This window comes from Halichoeres trimaculatus, unplaced genomic scaffold (assembly GCF_033239565.1).
Source record: "Halichoeres trimaculatus isolate MK-OKI-2021-1 unplaced genomic scaffold, fHalTri1.1 fHalTri1_scaffold_6, whole genome shotgun sequence".
NCBI lineage: Eukaryota > Metazoa > Chordata > Actinopteri > Labriformes > Labridae > Halichoeres > Halichoeres trimaculatus.
The window spans coordinates 6,214,441-6,234,070 of record NW_027437184.1 but is presented as its reverse complement, the minus strand read 5'-3'; the positions used below and the strand labels follow the sequence as shown (position 1 = coordinate 6,234,070).

The 19,630-nt window shown below is 39.9% G+C and overlaps 1 protein-coding gene across 2 annotated transcripts in view; it reads left to right on the top strand.

Moving 5' to 3' along the window:
• Nucleotides 1-19,630, top strand: part of fstl4 (follistatin-like 4) — a 314,099-nt gene that overhangs the window by 248,653 nt on the left and 45,816 nt on the right. For both annotated transcript variants that reach the window (XM_074672211.1, XM_074672212.1), the window contains one exon: nt 14,213-14,379. In XM_074672211.1, coding sequence (XP_074528312.1) covers nt 14,213-14,379 — 167 coding nt within the window. The remainder of the gene's footprint in view (nt 1-14,212; nt 14,380-19,630) is intronic.

Genomic DNA, 19,630 nt, shown 5'->3' with positions numbered 1-19,630 from the left:
AAAGTAAAGACTATTTTACTTTAAAAAGTATTTATTGATGAGGTTTAAGACCAGCAGCACCGTCAAATATAGAAGTCAAAGACTTCAATTCAACAGAAAAAGCGAAAAGAAAAAAAAACATACACATGTGCTTTAATAAACTTTCAATGAACTTAAAGACTGCAACTGAATTAAGAAAAAAAAAGTCAAACTCCAGGTGCATCACCGACTGCATGGAAGTGAAGGGAAACTCATCAAACAAACACAGAAACAATATTCAAACTCCGAATGAAAGCAATAGGAACCATTAAACCATCAAACCCCCTCTTCATCAAACTGAAAGCACTAAAATTTATGGACTTGGTCAACCTCAAAACACTTTTAATAATGCACAAAGCAAACCAGAATTAACTACCACTCGGTATCCAAAAGTTGTTTCGAAAAAGAGATAAACACAATCTGAGAGGATTATGCTTTTTCAAAAAACAGCCAGTTCTTACTACCACCAAAACACAAATTGTATCAGTTAAAGGAGTTAATTTGTGGAACAAATGCAGTGAAAAAATGTAAAAATGCACATCACTTAAACAGTTCAAACAGATTTTTTAAAATCTTACTCTAAGTAGACACAAGAATGAGATAGAAGCAAACTTAAACCAATAAAAAATGTGTTGTTTCTGGGTTTCTTTTTGTTAGTTTTATTGTGATGGACCTTATTCTCGTCTGTTTTGTTTCCCTACACATGCTCTGACGGATTAAACTATAAATGTGCAAAAACAAAGGGGTAGGACTGGAAAAGTTTTCAGATTCATCCTACTCCCTTTCGAACAAGTTTTAATGATCTATGTTTTTAGAGCTGTCTCATTAGTTGCATTGGGTTTTTTGTTTTAACTAGGGCTGGGCAACGATTAAAACTTTTAATTGTAATTAATCGCATGATTTCCCTGATTAATCATAATTAATCGCATTGTAAAATTGCCATAACATCTGTCATGCAAACACTAAATCAGTACTTGTTATACAGTAACAGTTAAATCACATATTTAGTGCAAATCAAATTTACAAAATGTAAATACAAAATTAAAGCTTATTGCCACTGTCAGGGCTTTAAAGTGATACTCCGGGATAGAACAAGTTGGGTCCTATCACAAGGTTTAGGGCAGAAATTACCCCTACAGCAGTGTTTTTGTGCAGCAGAAGCCCAGAGCGCTCGCACCAAACACCCCCTCCCTGCTCCTCTGCTGGTTTCCTCTGCACTCAGACGGGGCATATTTTACTTGACCAAAAACACAAATAAACGGACTCCCACTGAAAAAATCTGATATCGGTCTGCATTCACGATTTATTTAGAGAATTTTCAGCGTGTTACTTTCACACAAAAACACCGCTAAATAAGGCTCTAGTTCTCATCGTGTCTCTTCGTCCTGGCAGACTACCTGCGTTTGTTTATATCTGGCACGCCGCGCACGGACTGATACACTAAGTGGCGAGCGCCTTTAAGTTCCGTGGCGTCTTCTCCATGCTTGTTTTGGTTACTCGTCGTGTTTTTCCGCCAATTTCACTTCTGGTTCGGTCAGGAACAGACATTTACAAAATAAAAGCATGTGAGCAATTTGCACTAATGTGCGATAAAATTTTCAACGGCGTTAATAGATTGACGGGTTAACTTGCCCAGCACTAGTTTTAACACATCGTATATCTTATTTATCTCTGTTTTGTTTTGTTTTGTCTTTAACCTGTTTGAATAAACAAATAAATGGAATGAAATGAAATATTGTGGCAAGACTCAATGAAATCTTAGATATCAATTCTATAAAAAGACACATTAACATTTAAATACTGATCGTATAAAATCATTTGTTAATGACACAATATGTAAAACACTGTAAATTTAAGACATGTTTAGGTTAGTAATTGCTTCATAATAACATAGTAGCTTATTTGTAACTGGTAAATCCATCATTTATTAAGTAAAAACAAAGAGTTAACTGATTATAGACGGTCATATCAGTTAGTGATGAAACATTTATAACTGTGTTTGTACATGATGCACAAATAAGTATAACTGTATGAACAGTGCTTTACAGATGATGAGTTAAGTATTAATTTATTCTTAACTAATGCTAAAAAGTGTGTAGTTGATATAAGGTTTCACCATTATCTTAGTAAAAAGTCACCTATGAGTTTTATTATTCAGTTTAGTTGCAGAACAGTAGAAATAAAAGCATCACAAAGTCAGCGTCCAGCTGCTGTTGCTTTATTTTCAAATGCTTATGAAGGTGCAGAAGCAGAGAAAGATCTCCTGCCAAATTGCTGCCCCTGGCTTGTTATTCAGCCTGGAACAGATTGTTTGAAAACCTCCATCCCACACTCACTCTCCTTTTTTTTTCCCTCATCCTCCACTGGCTTCCTCTCAGTCGTCTCTTTGTGATCCTAACAAGCCTTGTTCACTGCCTAGTTAAGGGTCCCTGCTGGAGAAGAAGCACCATCATGCCTCTGCTTGCATGTTGGTAGAGAGCCAAGGCGGGAGACGCTATGAGAAGAAAGACAATGAGGAGTAAATGTAGATTAAGACCAGGGACCACCAGAAAGTTAGACTGAGAGAGGCAGGGAGATATCAGGAGTGTGAGCGACTCTGCGAAGGACAATGACGAAGCGAAAGAGCCAAGGATGCAAACAAAGCATGAGAGAAAATGAGGCAGTGGGTGGAGGAGAGCAGGAGGCAATGATGAGCGGCAGCGGAGGATTTTTCTGTACCTGTGGAAGAGATTAAGGGTCTGCATCCAGGGTGATTAATGAGCCGGCCGCTGATTGCTCATCCCCATCTCCCTCCCATGAATAATCACCAGCCCAGCTCTCAAAGACAGAGCTTTGGATGAGTGAGAGTGTGTGCACAGGAGAGGAAGGGGGGATAAGTAGTTGTGTATACAGAGGAGATAAGTGTGTGTGTGTGAGGGAGGGTGAATGCACAGTCTGAGTGTACAATACGTGGAAGTGAGCTGATATACTGTGTGCATGAATCGCCACAGAGTGCTCGGTTATTGATTGACTGAAAAAGGGTTCATGTAGAGTATGATACACAACACGCCATTCATTCAGTGTCAGAGTGTCGGAAACATGGGTGATATATCTGCTAATGGCTGCAGCCCACCTGCAGAGAGCAGCCCTCATACTGAATGCATGGTGACACTCCGGGATCGTTTGTACACACTGTGAGCTCCCAGCAGGGGGGCCTGTCTGCCGTCATGTACCGCACAAACCCACCAGGGTCACTGCGTTCACTGTGACATCAGCATGAGTGGTAGTTAGAGTCGACCACTTGAAAGAGAAACTTCATGCTAATTGAGCTGAGCATCATTTTCTGCATCAGTGTAGGATTTCAAACATCTGTCAGAGAGGAAGTGTCTGTATCTGTTTGGGGTCGATTTGAGCAGTGTTGCAAATCAGTGAGCAGGTCTGCTTCACCCGTATATTGAATTTTCTTTTGTCAATGTGATAAACTTCCTGATTTTTCAGGTATTTAATTCCTTGGATCAGCCAAAAACCTTGTGCTCATTTCATCAATACAGTTTGCGATTGAATTTCCAGTATTTTCTCTGTATTGACATCACTCTACACAGTCCCACTCTGCACGCTTTAACAACAGCTAAGATGCTAGAAGTTGGAGCTGGTTACCAGCAGTATTGATGTCTTTGAGGAAAACAGTGAGCATGTTTGAGTAAATGAGAGGTAAACAGCAAAGCTCTGTTTATTCAGTTAATACCTAGTAGTCTAATTTCAGCTTTCAGCCTCAAAATGCCTGCCTGGACCATTTTGCTTATTTGGACTATAAAACAGTCAAAAAATGTCCTGTGAGTTAATGCTATGCCCATTTTTTTGGAGTGCTTTAAACTTTCAATATTTGGAGTTATTTCAAGTTTATTGCAGGTGATATGAGACTAAAACAGTTTAAAAGGAAGAAAAACACATACAAAATTCAATCAATCAATCAAATTGTATTTTTATAGCACTGTTCATACAGGACTTTGTCATAAAAAAAAGTGCTTACATGGAAAAAAATGTAATAATAAATAAAATGAAATAACAGAGAATTGCATAATTGCAGAAATTGAAAACATATGACCCCTGCAACCCTCCTCCATTCAATATACACACTGACTTACTCAAACACTCAAAGACATAAAAGGAAAATTCTGACAGAAAATAGAATTAGAAGACTGAGGAAACACTATTTGAATTAAAATGAGGAAACACAGGCACTACAACTAAAATAATAAATAATTAATTAAAAAATTTAAAAAAAGATACTAGAGGGTAAGATTAGTAAATGTGTAAATACATGAATAAATAAAATAAAATAACAATATAATGAAAAGGTGGATAAATAATTTGGTAAAATGAGAAAGTGTAAGATCAGGTGCATAATAAAATCAGTGATAACAGGATAATAAAAGGAAAAGCATGAAACAAAGACTAAAATTCCAATTAAAACATTTGGAACTGAAATGTAGAAATAAAACAAAATAAAAGGGTTAAAATAAATTAAAATATAAAATGATAATGAATACAATCGGCTAAAAGCCAGATTAAAAAGGTTGGTCTTGAGTTTTCTTGTCTTGTTTTCTTGAATTGCTCTGTACTCTTGTGTGTATTCGCAGGCATCCTTAAATGCCTGGGTGAAATTACAGTAAAATCTACATATTGACCAAAAGAACACAGTCTCAGCTTTTACAAACCGTTGGAATTTTTCCAATCGTGTGTACTGTTTAGGAATAACGGTCATTCAAAGTGTGATGTTGTCTGTGACGACACATCCGGTGATAAAGGGTTAAAGTTAGGGCCTGCAGGAATTTTTGTTACTTGTTTGTAAACACAACTTTCAAACTGGGCTCCTCCCCCTTGGATCAGTGCCAGTGACTATTTGAACACACTCACTAGCCCAGCAACCACATGTAGCATAGTGTTTCTACATGGGAGAGACTTAAAAGCTGTGCTCCTGACTTAGCATGTTAGCACAAGCTAATCATGGGTATTTGATAGAAACCTGGTTAGCAGAAAGCTAACTTGTATCATTCTTTGTCTCGTGCTGCTCTCCAAGTTCCTGAAAGCGAGTGAAAGCCAAGCCAGGCTTCACCTTCAGTTAGTTAAAAGCTTCATGTTTGACGTTTCTTCTACTATTGTAGCTGCTCTGATTAGCTTCCACTCGCGTTCATCACCACGCAAAGTCACTTGTGCTCTAAGCACACTATGACTGGCTGATGTAACCACACTCACCCTCTGCCCAGAAACATCCTGATACAACCAAAACATCAACACACAGGCAGAAGAAGGGGTCGAGGCAGACACAGGCACTGACACACATGCATTGAAGCTGATAGGAGATTATTACAATTTTCTCTGCATGGATATAAAGCAGTGGAGGCTGCTGGTCAGTCAAGGAGGGGAAGCTCACTTTTTTTCCGGCCTACATCATAAATTTGTTTATTTATTTAAAAGTAAATTCTACCCTCCGTGTCAGGTTGTTAGCAGCTGGAGCTGCTAAGTGAGACTACAACAGGCTGTAAGTGTGAGTGACAGGGGGAGAAGCTCCACAGCTGTAGCTGTAGCTGCTTATTGGTGAAAAGAGAGAGAATCTTTTAAACACAACGCTCATTGTTTTTAAGAAAGGTAAACTCACTGGGGATCGACAAAGCCTCCGGATCAGTCCAGAACAACTGACTGTAAAACTGAGAAGATGCTCCGGTGGAGGGTTATACTTCAAGATCGCTGACTGGCTCATTTCACTGTCAATCAAAAAGGGATTCAGCCTCAGACAGATCATCCAATCATCATGCAGAAGCTCAGCGTCCAGGTCAGCCCACTGCCTCATAGACCCCGAGAGATGCTGAGCGTCCGATGGGCGGGACAAAGCCCAGCGTTTATCCAATGACCGTCCTGTTTCCACAGTGGAACAACCCACTTTACACTTCCCCACTGAAGACAGAAGACGCTCAGTGTCCGACTGTGTTAAAGCGCTGAGACGCTGTGGGGATGAATGAGAAGGAGGTTGAGCCAGTTACCTGTGATAGGAGCTGATTCTGAACAAAAGATGAAGGAATTCTAGCGCAGATTTAGTCAATGAAATGTACACACAGCAGAACATATCACAACTTTTTGGGGGACATTTTAGGGGAAGCTGAGCTTCCCTTGCAGTCTTAGAGCAATCGCCACTGATATAAACACGTTTCAACAGTTGACATCAATGTGTAGATTTACTGTGCTCCTTCATCTTCCTCTACGATCTTTAAAGTTCAGACATAGATGTGTGCATATGTTTTGCTTTAAATGGCTTCCAGTTTTATTCCCTGATGATAAAGATGATCGGCCCAGCTCTGCTTTGGTGGAGATCTACGTTAAGCTGCTTCTGGAAAGACGGTTATAGCGCCAACTACAGGCTTGGCATGCTTACCACAGCCTATTAATGCAACATTTTTATTTATTTATTTTTTTACATGCTTTCTGTCTCCCCCCACTCTTTTCTAAGGATTTGGCAACTCTGCTTGTGGTCATTTTGATTTTGTGTTTTGTTTTCAGTCAGTTAACGAGGCCTCAATATGTACTTTATAAGTCTAATCTTAAGCTGCCTGTTTGGTTATTGTGTTTCTGTTCCAATCTGTTTCAGGCCAAAGAAATAATAACTTTATTTTACACAGGCTGTAGGCATGTTAGAGAATTATTATCAGTCCAAGTGTCGATTAACATCACTGTGACGTACTTCTCCAAAGGGCGGAGTCTTTAAAGGGCACTGCTCATAAAACAGCTGAAGAGTCGGTCTGAGACACAGGGTTATCCGAGGAGAGACAAGGACGGGATGTTTCATGACATGCAAAGTGCTGTTTGCCCTTTGGGACTGGTCTATAAAGAGAATCCTGCTGCTGAGGGCACTTTTACCTCTTTAGTAATGTGACAGACTGAAAATATATCACACACACACATTAGCTTTAGACAGACATGGATCTAAGAGGAGCTATGAAATATTCAGCCGAACACAGCGAACTTCTATCACAATATTTTGGGAATTATGCAACCAGCGAGTCAGAGAATGGAAAGACAAAATGTGTTAAATATTTCAGTCTTTTCGCTCACATGTAACAGCTTCTTGTCTGAAGACATTCATCAGTGAAGTCTGGTAAAGTTTCTCTGAGCTCAGCCTGTCAGCCCTACTTTAATCCTGAATATCAGAGCTGTAGTTGCGGGTCATGTCGGTTTTGATGCCCCTCTTTGGACAGGTCCTGCAAGAGACGTTCTTTCAGTCGATACATCTCTGCCTGGTTTCATTTGACAGCTTCTCTTTATTTCGCCAGCTAAACAGCATCTTCTTCAGCTGATATTTTTACAAGTTAGCTTTCAGTTTGTTTTCTTCTACCAGGCCCGAATCCTCCACCTGTAACTCCTCCTTCCTTTCCTGTTTTTATCTCCTCACCCTCGCAGACCCTCACAGCCTTTCTCTTCTCCTCTTCTGTTGTACTCTACAGTCAGGATGTTATCTGTCTCACCCTCTGAAAAAGTCATGGGGTTCTGCTCCTCGGCTTCGTAGCTTGATGTCTCACTCGGGCTCACGAGAGGCTGGTCTTATAAAAGTGGAAGGGGACATCTCTCTGAGCCGCAGTCTTCAGCTCGCCACATTAGTTATTCCCTGGGAGATCTGCTACGTGCTCTGCATCAAATTTGTCTCCCTGCCTGTCGAACACGCACACACATTTTTACCCCTGTTCTTATTCCCCGGTGTCTTCTCCATCCATCTTTCGGTATGTCTTCTCTCCTTTTGTTTGCCCATCCAATTCTCCTTTTCCACTTGTGAGAGCAGTTTTTCATATTTCTGATGTTTTTTCTGTCCTATCGCCTTTTTTTCCATTATAATTTATATTTTTGACTCCCCTTCTCGTCTCTTTTTTTTATATTTCTCCCTGATCCCTCTCTTTTCCTCCTCTCTCTGCTCAGTCTGCAGTGTGTTTCCCTCCAGAGTTGGTTACAGAAACTTCCCTGTTGGCCCTGACAGCCCGCCCATAGCTCGGTTAGCAGCGTTGATCGATCAGTCGAGCTCCTGAATTCCCCTGAAAGTCAATTACTAACTTACACGATGGAGCTATTTTTAGAGCGCAGGGAAAGCTGCAGGAATCATTGGCTAGATAATGTCCTGACAACCAGTCCCAGCAAGCCGGGGCAAACAGGAGCTGCTCATGGGTATGTGGTTTGTCTGGATCAGCTGACACTGGCTCAGGACGAGAGGAGGAGTTCTGGGAGGTGGACATAAATCTATGTGTGTGGTTATCGTTTACGTTCATGTGTTGCTCATAAATGTTTGTGCTCAAAATCCAGGGAACATAGTGCTGTCGGTGAGGGCTGTTTTAAATATTAGAATCTTAACACTTCTTCCTCCCTGAATTATGGAAGCCCATTCTGCCAGTGAATCAAAAAAAGGAAGAAGAGAAAAAAAAATCACTGTAATGAGATGAGAAAGTCAAAATAACGGGAGGAAAAGTCAAAATTATGAAATTCATATGCTCGTGTTGGGGTCATGTTCTTGTCCCGTAGTGTATAACACACTACTCACCCATAGTTTTGACTTTTTATCTCATAATTTCAACTTTTTAATCTCATAATTATGACTTAATCATTAACTTAACTTAACATCTCAAATATTCAACTATTTTCATGACTTTATCATCTCAGAATGTTGACTTTATTTCATAATTTATCTTAAGCTAACAATTCTGACTTTTTATCTCATATTTTTGACTTTTATCTCATATTTTTTGACTGTTTATTTCATAATAAGGACTTTTTTATCTCATAATTTCAACTTTTTATTCTCAGAATTATGACTTGATCATCTCAACATTTTAACTAACCATCTCTTAATTTAACTTTTTATCTTGTTATTAAGACTATCATCTAGTAATTAAAGCTTTAAACTCTTAATTTGGACTTTTTATCTCATATTTTCATCATTATCTCATATTTTTGACCCTTTATCTCATGATAATAACTTTTTATCTCATATTTTTTTCATTTTTTACCCATAATGACTTTTTATCTCATATTTTTGACTTTTTATCTCATACTAATGACTTTTTTTTAATAATTTACTCCTCTTTATCTCATAAATATGACTTTTTTCTTATAATTTACTCCTCTTTATCTCATAAATATGACTTTTTTCTTATGATTTACTCCTCTTTATCTCATAAATATGACTTTTTTCTTATGATTTACTCCTCTTTATCTCATAAATATGACTTTTTTCTCATAATTTTGACTTTTTTCTTAAAACTTTGACTTCTTATCTCACAATTATGACTTTTTATTTCTTAATGTCAACTTCTTAGTCTCATAAATATGACTTTATCATCTAGTAATTTTAACTTTTTATCATTATTTTGACTTTTTATTTTCATTATTTCAACTTTTATCTCATGTTGACTTATTATCTCACAATTTCTTTTTTTATTTCATAATGTTGACTTTTTTTAATCTCATTATCATAATCTTTTATCTTAGAATTATGACTTTATTATCCCTTGATTTCAGCGTTTTTTGTTTTGTTTTGTTTTGTTTTTGTTTTGTTTTGTTTTGTTTTGTTTTTTATTGGCAGAAATGGGCTTCCATACTTAATGACACTTTTGTCTTCTGTTTTTCTAAAATGAGGTTAATCAGCAACAGGAAACACAGCCTCTAATTTCTCACAGCTGTTTTCGCTCTCATAAAGAGTGAGGGTGTTTTACTTTTGGCTCGGTCTCCTAACTGTAATCTCAGGGGGTCGAGTTTGGATGGCATCAGGATTAATTTCATGGTGTCAGGATTCATTTCACTACTGCTCTGTCTTTCACAAAGCGAGGTGATTTTTTTTTTGTACCCTGGCCTTTCCTGCCAGACATTAAAAGTGAGGGCTAATACATCAGCTCAAAGTTTAGACTGACCTCTCATGAAAAGTTGGCACAGAGCTCCTGCAAAAAAAAATCTAAACAGTTTTAAATTGATTGTGCATTTCCTGTTTGATTTAGTATGTGGAAAGCGGTGTTACAGAGCTGCACTGGGGGGAGCTGAAGCTGAAGGTTATCTTTACACTGCTGTCAGCGCTGCTTTATAACCCAGGGAAATGAAGAAATTCATTCTAAGAGCAGATAAAAACAAAACATCTTAAACTCAGCGGTCATTATATCCTGAACCATACGTGACTTATTCAGAAACACAAAGTGTTAAGATGACTCATAACTTTGAGAGTAACCTTTAATTCACATTTTTAAAGATGTTGAACTTTAGAATTCTGATTAAAAACCTCTGGTTTCTTTTTCTGCTTGTGTTAAACCAATTACTCTGGATTATATCTCAGTCTTGCACCAAAACTTCTGTCTTTTTTGTGGCCTTGCTGCAGCTGTTAAAAGTACACTAGTCCCTCTCAGTGAACATTTTTTTATCAGCAAAACTGTAAGACAGGCTACAGCTCCTACTTCTGCTTTTGCCTCTTTGGAAACTTTCTGGCATCATGCTCATCAGGACTCTGTGCAAACTTTTTTCAGACAACTTCCTGAACCATGGACCAGTGGCTGAATATCACCAATATTTTAAAATAAGTTTGAGTCCTGATTTTGGAATATTGAATTTAGTTGGATTTGGGCATCTAAAAGCTGTTATCTTTTTGCCTTTAAGTGACAAAACTTCCGTAATTACAAAAAACATGCAAAATATGATAAGAAAGCATCAGTGCTTGATGCCAGTTGTTACAGCTGTGTATGTTCTTCGGTGTTTCCTGTCTCTTCCCTGCTCATTTTCCAGGTGAGGCTACTGATCAATGAGGCTCACCTGGTGTCAGGCCGCGTTTCGACAAAAGGAAAATCTGCGTTAACACGGAAACGCTGAGGGACTGAAAACGCTGTAGTAAGCATGCCAGGCCTGTAGTTGGTGCTATAACTGTCTTGTCCAGAAGTGGCTTTTGGTAGATCTCCACTGAAGTAGAGTTGAGCTGATCATCTGGTGTATTGGTGAAAGCTAAGAGCAGAAGTGGAGCAACAGATGCACATTTTGTTAAAAGACAGTCAGCAGATACAGCAGATTGGGCAGCACAAGCACGACACTGCAGACCACAACGATCGTAGCAACCTTACGGTTTACTGCTGTATGCGCATAGAAGAGCGTGATGTCAGTGTTTCCACTGAAAACTCTGGATTGCTGTTTACACGAAAACAGTGGCTGTGGCGTTTAAGAAAAATTACACCGTGGAGGCCATTTTTAAAAGTGTACGTTTTAGGTCTTCTACCATGCGGTTCCTGTGTAGACAAGGGGTCAAAACGCAACCATACTTTTGCGTTTCATCCTAGAGGTGCACAGATCACAATTTTCTGGCCAATCACTGTTTTTTAAAAAGCCTGACCTGCCAATAATGATTTTTATTTTTTATTTTTTATTTTTTATAACTGACAGCATATACCTTCAATGTTCCAATCTTATTTTATTGAAAATCATTGAACAATACCTGTGTAACAATAAAATCTTTATGTCTATACTTAGACAACCAGTTAGGTGTCCTGAGTTTTAGGTCTTAGAGCAAAAAGCATCAATGGCTGGCTGTCAGACTTTTCCAGAGGAATATAAGATCAGTTTCATATGTAAAAATGGGCCAATCACTGATCCCCCAAAATTAAGTGTATCGGCATTGATCAATTGGTGCATGTATATTTCATCCTGAAGCTGTTGTCGTGTGAACAACCCCTCAGTCTCTTAAAAGCTCCCTGCTGCGTGCGGCAGAAGTGAGGCATTTGAGCCGGGGACTGCTGCCCTGCTGGCTCTCCTTGGGGATTTTGTTTTGTAGATTTGTTCGCATACTTTAATTCCTTGTGTTTTATTAATAAACCCCTTTTTGTAACTTTTTGAGGTGTTTTTAAGTACTTTTGAATTCCTCCGTCACAGGCGCAGCCATGGGCAACTGTCGTGCAGCCAGAGTCTGTGCAGTAGAGGCTATGAGGGACTCAGAGAGAATTTGATTCCCTCATAGTCCCATTGACAAAAATTTATATATATATTTTTTTTTTGAGAGTCTAATCTCTTCTTGACTCTACCTCCAGACATATTTTACAATCCCCCCCAAAAAATACACAGGAACGGCAGCTGTCAATCATCGATAAACGGAACATAAATCCTAATTTTTAACCTCTTTTAACTAATGAAAACAAAACTTTTCAGAAAAAAAAGGACATAAATACAAGGAAGCCAAATAATATCTTCAAATCACTACAACAATTGGACGCGAGAAACATTTCTATGAGATGTATTTATTTTTTAAAGTTTGACCACAGCCCATCTGGAATGACTGGGGAGATGGATTTTTTTGACTTATACTGCAGCCAGCCACCAGGGGGAGCAGTTTTTGTGGGGACCCCACTTTGAGCCAAGCAAGAAGACATCCATTTTTAATACAGTCTTTAGTCCCATAGGACCACCTTCTTTAGTGGGGTGTGGGCAACCTTGCAGCACCAAAGAGTTCTTGGAGGAACTTTTGCATTGATATAAACAACAGCCCGAGACTGAGTGCAAAATTTGCTTAAAGACACTTCCTTAAACTTTCAGCTCCTGATTGTTCTTAAATTATCCAGAAAATTTTTGGAGTTTACCTGTAAAACTTGAAAAAAAAAAACATCCTTTATGGCAGTTAATTAAAGCTTTATCTGTACATCTCCACCCCAAAAAACTCTGTATTAAGTTGCACGACATGTTCATCTGAAAAGTGGAGAAAAAGCAGCCCACACAGTTAGCCCTTCTCCCCATGCACTGCTGGAAAGTTTGTGTGAGCAGTCATGAGGTTGAAATTCGCTGCACCGCCCTGAAACCAGCCCTCCAAGCCATGTCAGATCAATGCCCTTCATCCCTCATCTGTCCACATGGCACTCAAAGCCGTTCTGCCACCCAAATTACCGCTCTGCTGAATTATAACTTTGTTGGATCTGGCAGTGTACTGTACCCAAGGCAGTCTGAAATATCACTGACAGACTGAGCTGTCAGCCCGGATACATCTATCACCTGGCGAGCTATGCCAAACAGACAGCTAATATCCAGGGGTCCTTTACAACAGTGTTTGTCAAAGTCTGGGACTGGACAGAAGGCTCCCACAAACATTTCAAAGTACGTTAGCCGTCTACTCCAAGTCCGTTCTGACATTTCAATATTGCTTCTCTGTGGGTTTGGAGGTAAAGTTTGTCGTGATACCGGCCTTATCGCTGCTGCTCAGTCTTCGTCTACAGGTGAGAGCCTGTTTGTTGTTTAGGTCCTTTAATGCGTCTGTGCCCTTATAGGTAGTGGAGTGGCTCTGAGTGGGTGATAAAGGACGGGAAGCAAATCTGGAAGCTCAGCACAGACGTGTTGGTGGAAGATAAAAGCTTTTTAAAACCAGTCGCCACATATAGCTGATTCTGACCCAGGGTCGCACTCTGACATTTATCACACCGGCGCACAGGTTGTGACCTCCACATTCACAGAGCATCAGGATAACGAATGCTCCTCTCGCAGCCCTGTATCCATTTTTCTACACAGTGCACAGGGAATACAGCAAGGCAGAGAAAGACAAGTGGTTTAAAATGTAATGCAAGCTCACACAAGCACTAAATAGTGAGGAAACAAGGCAGAAACACCACATTACGTCCACTTTGCAGTATAAACTTTGTTTCATGGCTGGATAAAACACTGGGCTGGATTTAAAGTGACAATGAGAAAAAAATCCAGCTGATGACAAAGTTTCCTCTCTGTGGCTGTAGATTCTTGGCGTGACCACACGGCTTGACTACAGAAAGTATTTATGGCGCAGAGGGGAGCCGGTGAAGAATAATTCTTAATTTGCCGTAAAGGTGAATTGAATCGGATGGCCGTTTCAATGATCATAAATTTGCCTTAATGAGAAAAATGATATTTGGCTAGCTGTGTGTCCTCTGACTCGTGGTCTTTTTTCATCCGGCGTATCCCTCATTGGTTGACAGCTGTTTATCCTCCACGGTCCACTAGTAATGAGATGGATGCTTAGAAATGTATTAAGCCCGGCTACAGTTCCACTACATCAGCACTCTCATTCTGATTCATGATTTCTCTTTTCCTTCTCGCTCCATCTCCTCTTTTTTTCCTTCTGTTCATATCTGATATTTGCTTCTGTGGAATCTGTTCAGTCTCAACCCCCAAACCAATCATTTCCTTCGTCCTCTTATCCTAACAGAGGTTGTGCAGCTGAGCCTGGCTGAGGACCAGCAGATCAGCGTCTCCACAGTAACAGTGGGTCTCAGCGCTGTGCTGACCTGTGCCATCCAGGGGACGCTACGTCCACCAATCATCTGGAAGAGGAACGGCATCATACTCAACTTCCTGGATCTGGAGGATATAAATGTGAGTGCTTCCTGCGTTTTCTTTTTAATTTGTGAAACGAAATGAATTAATTTTTAGCTTCTATTGATTTTCTTGGATGTTTAAGCTTATCTACAGCCAGGTGATATCATTGCACAAACTTTATATTTATAGCGTTTCACTTTTTCCACATTTTCTTATATGTTACCTCATTCCAATGTGGAATAAGTTTATCTCTTTCCTCAAACTTCTACACACAACACTCTTTAATCACAGGGTAAAAAAAAATAAATGTTTTTTAACATTTTTGCAAATTTATCAAGGAAAAAAACAAGACGTCATTTGTCGATAGGTATTCACATAGGTTTTGCCACAAAGCTCTAAATTGAGCTCATGTTCCTACAGCTTCATTGGAGTTCACAGGTGACAGAGCATGTCAGAGCACAAACCAAGAATGAAGTCAAAGAAATTGTAGACGTTGGAGATAGGATTGTCTATCGGCACAAATCTGAGGAAAGGTCCAGAAAAGTTTCTGCTGCTTTGAAGGTCCCAATGAGCCCAGTGGCCTCCATCATCTGTAGATTGAAGAAGTCCAGAACCATCAGGACTCTTCCTAGAGCTGGACGCCCGTCTAAACTGAGCGATCAGAGGAGAAGGGCCTTAGTCAGGGAGACAATCCACCAATCAGGTCTGTATGGTAGAGTGGTCAGACTCCACTTCTTAGTAAAAGGCTCACAACAGCCTGCCTGGGGTTCGCCAAAAGTCACCTGAAGGACTCTCAGACCATGAGGAAGAAAACGCTCTGCTCTGATAAGACATGGATTGAACTCTTTGGTGTGAATGCCAGAAACCAGGCAAAGCTCATCACCTGGAAAATGCCATCCTTACAGTGAAGCTTGGCAGACGCAGCATCATGCTGTGGGAATGTTTTTCAACTGTAGGAGCTCAGAGACCAGTCAGGATTGAGGGAAAGATGAATGCAGTAATGTACAGAGACATTCCATACACTGTAAAAAAATGGATGTCTTCTTGCTTGGCTCAAAGTGAGGTCCCCACAAAAAACTGCTCCCCCTGGTGGCTGGCTGCAGTATAGGTCAAAAAATCCATCTCCCCAGTCATTCCAGATGGGCTGTGGTCAAACTTTAAAAAATTAATACACCTCGTTGAAATGTTTCTCACGTCCGACTGTTGTGGTGATTTGAAGATATCATTTGGCTCTCTTGTATTCAAGTCCTCTTTTTTCTGAAAAGTTTCGTTTCCATTAGTTATACGAGGTTAAAAAATGAGGCTTTACGTAACATTTAACTATGATGGACAGCTTCCGTTCTTGTGGGTTTTTTTTCGGGGATTGTAAAATATGGCGGGAGGTAGAGTCAAGAAGTGATTAGACTCTCGAAAGAAAAAAATAATTATTATTATTTCTGTCACCCGCCTCCACTCAGATTCTCCCAGAATCCCCCATTGTCTCTACTGCGCAGACTCTGGCTGCACAGTGTCTGCGCCAGTGATGGGGGTATTTTGGCTTCAAAAACGTACAATGATAAAAGGCGGTGCCACACTGTCAACTCTATATACAGTTTATGAGACATCCTGGATGAAACCTGCTCCAGAGCAATTTGACCTCAGACTGGAGCAATGGTTCATCTTTCAGCAGGCCCCAGCAAAGGTATCAAAGGAGCGGCTTCAGGATGACTCTGTGAATGTCCTTCAGTGGCCCAGCCAGAGCTTGGGCCTGAATCCAATTGAACATCTCTGGAGAGATCTGAAAACAGCTGGGCACCAATCTCCCCATCCAACCTGAAGGAGCTTGAGGGATGCTGCAAGGATGGATGGGCCAAACTTCCCAAGGATCAGTGTACCAAGATTTTGGCGTCAAATCCAAAAAGACTCGAGGCTTTGGCTGCTGCCAAAGGTTCATCAATAATATTGAGCAAAGGCTGTGAATACTTATCTACATGTGATGTCTTTTATTTTCAATAAATTGATAAAAGTTTTGAAAAACTTTCTTCACGTCGTCACCCTAGTTTTCAAGTATTTCCTGAGAAAACTCATCCCCAGCTTTCCATCTCTCTATCAGGATTGTTTTCTGGTGGACAGGTGATGAAATTTTATTTTGTTGTTTGCAGCAGCAGCTGATTGTTGGTGCTGCAGCTGGAAGATGATAAAAGTTATGTCACTGGGTAAACTTCCTCTTCAACTCGAACTGGGAGAGAAAAAACTGGATGTAAATTTCCAGATTTATTCCATGATCGGGAGTGAAACTGCTTTTTAAAACATGTTGAGCACATTAGAGACCTCACAGCTGGAGGTGTGCACGGGGTGTGTTTGTTTTCATTGTGCTCCTTTTAGAAATTCAGACCTTCTGATTTATTCACACTGACATTATTTATAACTTCAGCAACAAGGGGCCGCAGTGTTTTTCTCTTCCTTTTGATTCAAAACGAATCCAAGTGATTAAAAAATAAATATTCAGAAATAGTTTTGTTTTTCTAAAGTGTTACAGGCTGTAAGATAAATATATTTTTTTAATAAAATGTCATTAAGATGTGGGAATTTCAGAGGAGTGGGGGAATCCTACTGATTCAAACAAAAAGAAAACAAACTTTTCGCGTGCGTCCATGCTCCAGGGTCCATGCAGACATTAGAGGAACTCAGCAGCTGACGAGTTAGCGGAAATCTCCCCTTCAAGGCCACACAGACACCTGGAACCATGATTTGCCCGAGGCGAGACAGGAGAGAAAAAGTAAAGCTGACAGCAGTTAGAAAAGAAAAAAAAATCAAAGATGGGGCTTAAGGAAAAGTTTTCCTCCTCTAAATGTGCTCACAGCTGAGTGAGAGTTTGCTCCACGCTTAATGAACTCTGTGGCCCTGCTCCTGTTCGCTCACATCTGCTCAGGTGACAGCGCAGCGCTGGCCTTGCTTTGCCCACCGCCGGATCACTATCCACTAATTGCATGTTAATGAGCGGCCTTGTTGGTCTGCTGTGATGATAAGCCGATAAACAATGTCAAGTGTTGAGGGGGAGACTGGAGGAGAGGCGGTGGCAGCACAGGTCCCCCAGGCTCATGACCGCGCATAATGGATTTCTACAGAGAGGAGACGAGAAAGGAGAGGAAGAGGAGCCCCATCTGTGTGAGAGTTTGTTCTGAGCTGAAGATGAAAACAAGAAATTACATCAGTGCTTTGTTACGTTTGGAGCTTCTCTTTAACAGGATTTGAAGAAGAAGGACAAAAAAGAAAATCGGATCCCAAAGAAAATTAAACTTTTTGTTGTTGCCTTATCATCATCCTGGGCAGTTTGAACAGCTGGTACAAATATTGTACAGTTCAAAACTGTTTTATCAGCCACAGACTTACATGAATTTAGAGATTTGCTGCAAATGTCCCCCTCATAATGCAAACTTGGATATAGAAATATCAGATAAAGTCTTCAAAGGTAGAAAATAAACATGAAAGCGGGCTTGGATTTGTTGTTTTTCCTTTTAGAAATGTGTAAATTCAGTCACGTTAATACTTTGCCAGTTTTTATGCGTAAGTAACAACTCGTGATTAAAAAAGAAGATCTACTTTATGGCGCCAGATCAGTGTCAAAATTCACAAATGAAAAATTTGTGTGTTTGTGCTGATGTATCAAATGTGTAAACAGATGTGCAGATGTGTAAAATATCTACAAATGTGTGTGCAAATCCACAAATGCACACAGAAACATTCACAAAAGTAGAAAAAGATAGAAAATCGTTGGTCATTTGTAAACCCCGCTGCATTTGCATGTGGACTTTTTGAGACTCCTCAGACATGCTTACATCCACAAATGCATTTTTCCCATCAGGGATGGAATCTGGGCGACTGTGATTGGCTAAAAAAAGGACAAAGACATCTGATTGGCTACAGACTTTCTTGATGAAAAAAAAACATTTGTGGTTTCAAGCACGTCAGGGGAGTCTCAAAAATCCACACACAAATGCAGCAAAGTTTACAAATAAACTTTTTTTTTTTTTTTACATTTGTGAATCCTTCTGTGTGCAGTTGTGGATTTGCACAAACATTTGTGGATCAGTTTACACATTTGTGGATGCATTTACACGCACATATTTTGCATTTGTGGATTCTGACACTGATCTGACTTCATACTTCTTGCATCAAAAAGAAACAGTTCAAAGAGAGCAAAACTGCAACCAACAAAGTGAAAAGTGACTGAAAAGTGAAGAATAAAAGTTTAGTGTTGTTGCTCTTTTGGAGATTTTACTCTTTGGCGTCTTATACAAACTGCTTTCAAACAGTAAAGGTCAAATATTAGACGAGGTAAGAGGAGGAAGGGGACCATCAGTCCACCCTCTGTCCTTCAGGGGGATGTGGGGGTCTTGAGTTGGAGACAGGCTTTATTCTTTGGACAGGTTGTCAGTCAATCAGTCTGTCACAGCTCTTTCAAGACACAGTTTTCCTCTGTTGAACTGTGTTGATTGAAAACTGGCTTGTTTCAGAAGTTTTGTTCCATGGTAATTGAAATCTTTCAACGCTCTGAAACATCTTTTTCTCCTCTCAATCTGACAGCTGAGCCTCCATTACAATCAGTCTCATTTGTCTGCTCTGTCTCCTCCTTTTCTCCTCTTTCTGACCACCTACTCCCGTGCACTGCTTTTATCCTTCTCTTCCCTTCACCCTCTGTCTTTAACTCTCAATCAGACCGGGTGTTTTACATTTTGAGTGGACTAGTTTGCTCCAGAAGGACCTGCACTTTGTGTACTGGTGGCTTCAGACTTGTTTGATTGCAGCAGAGTGAAAAGAAAGAAACGGGCAAAACTACTCCTGTTGTTACCTGAGTGAGACTCGTGACTTATCACTGAAGACGAGTCATCCATATATTTTCTTTTGATAAAAAAATTATTCTGCCTTTGCTTCCTCTCTGTGATTGGTGCTCTGATTGCAGCTGCAGCAGTCCACATGTTGAAATGTCCTTGACAAGACGCTGAACCCCACTTTGTTTCCGACGGTCATATCCAGCTGTATTGCTCTGCCCACAATGCCACTCAAACTTAAAAAATAAAAATAAAAAAAAATAGGGTGTTAACATCCTCAGATCTGAATTGGTCTCCTGTCTTGAAGAAACAATTGGAGTGCGGATGCTCCCATTTTAAAGACTCTTGAAATTATTGTAACTCTTTTGACATTTGGGGCAGAGGGAAAATTCAAATGGCCCCTTGAAGGACAAAAAAAGCTTTACAGTGACATCCAGGGTAGTACATTACTGTCTAGGAAGTTGCAACACTGTTCCAATCACATGCAAAAACCAATG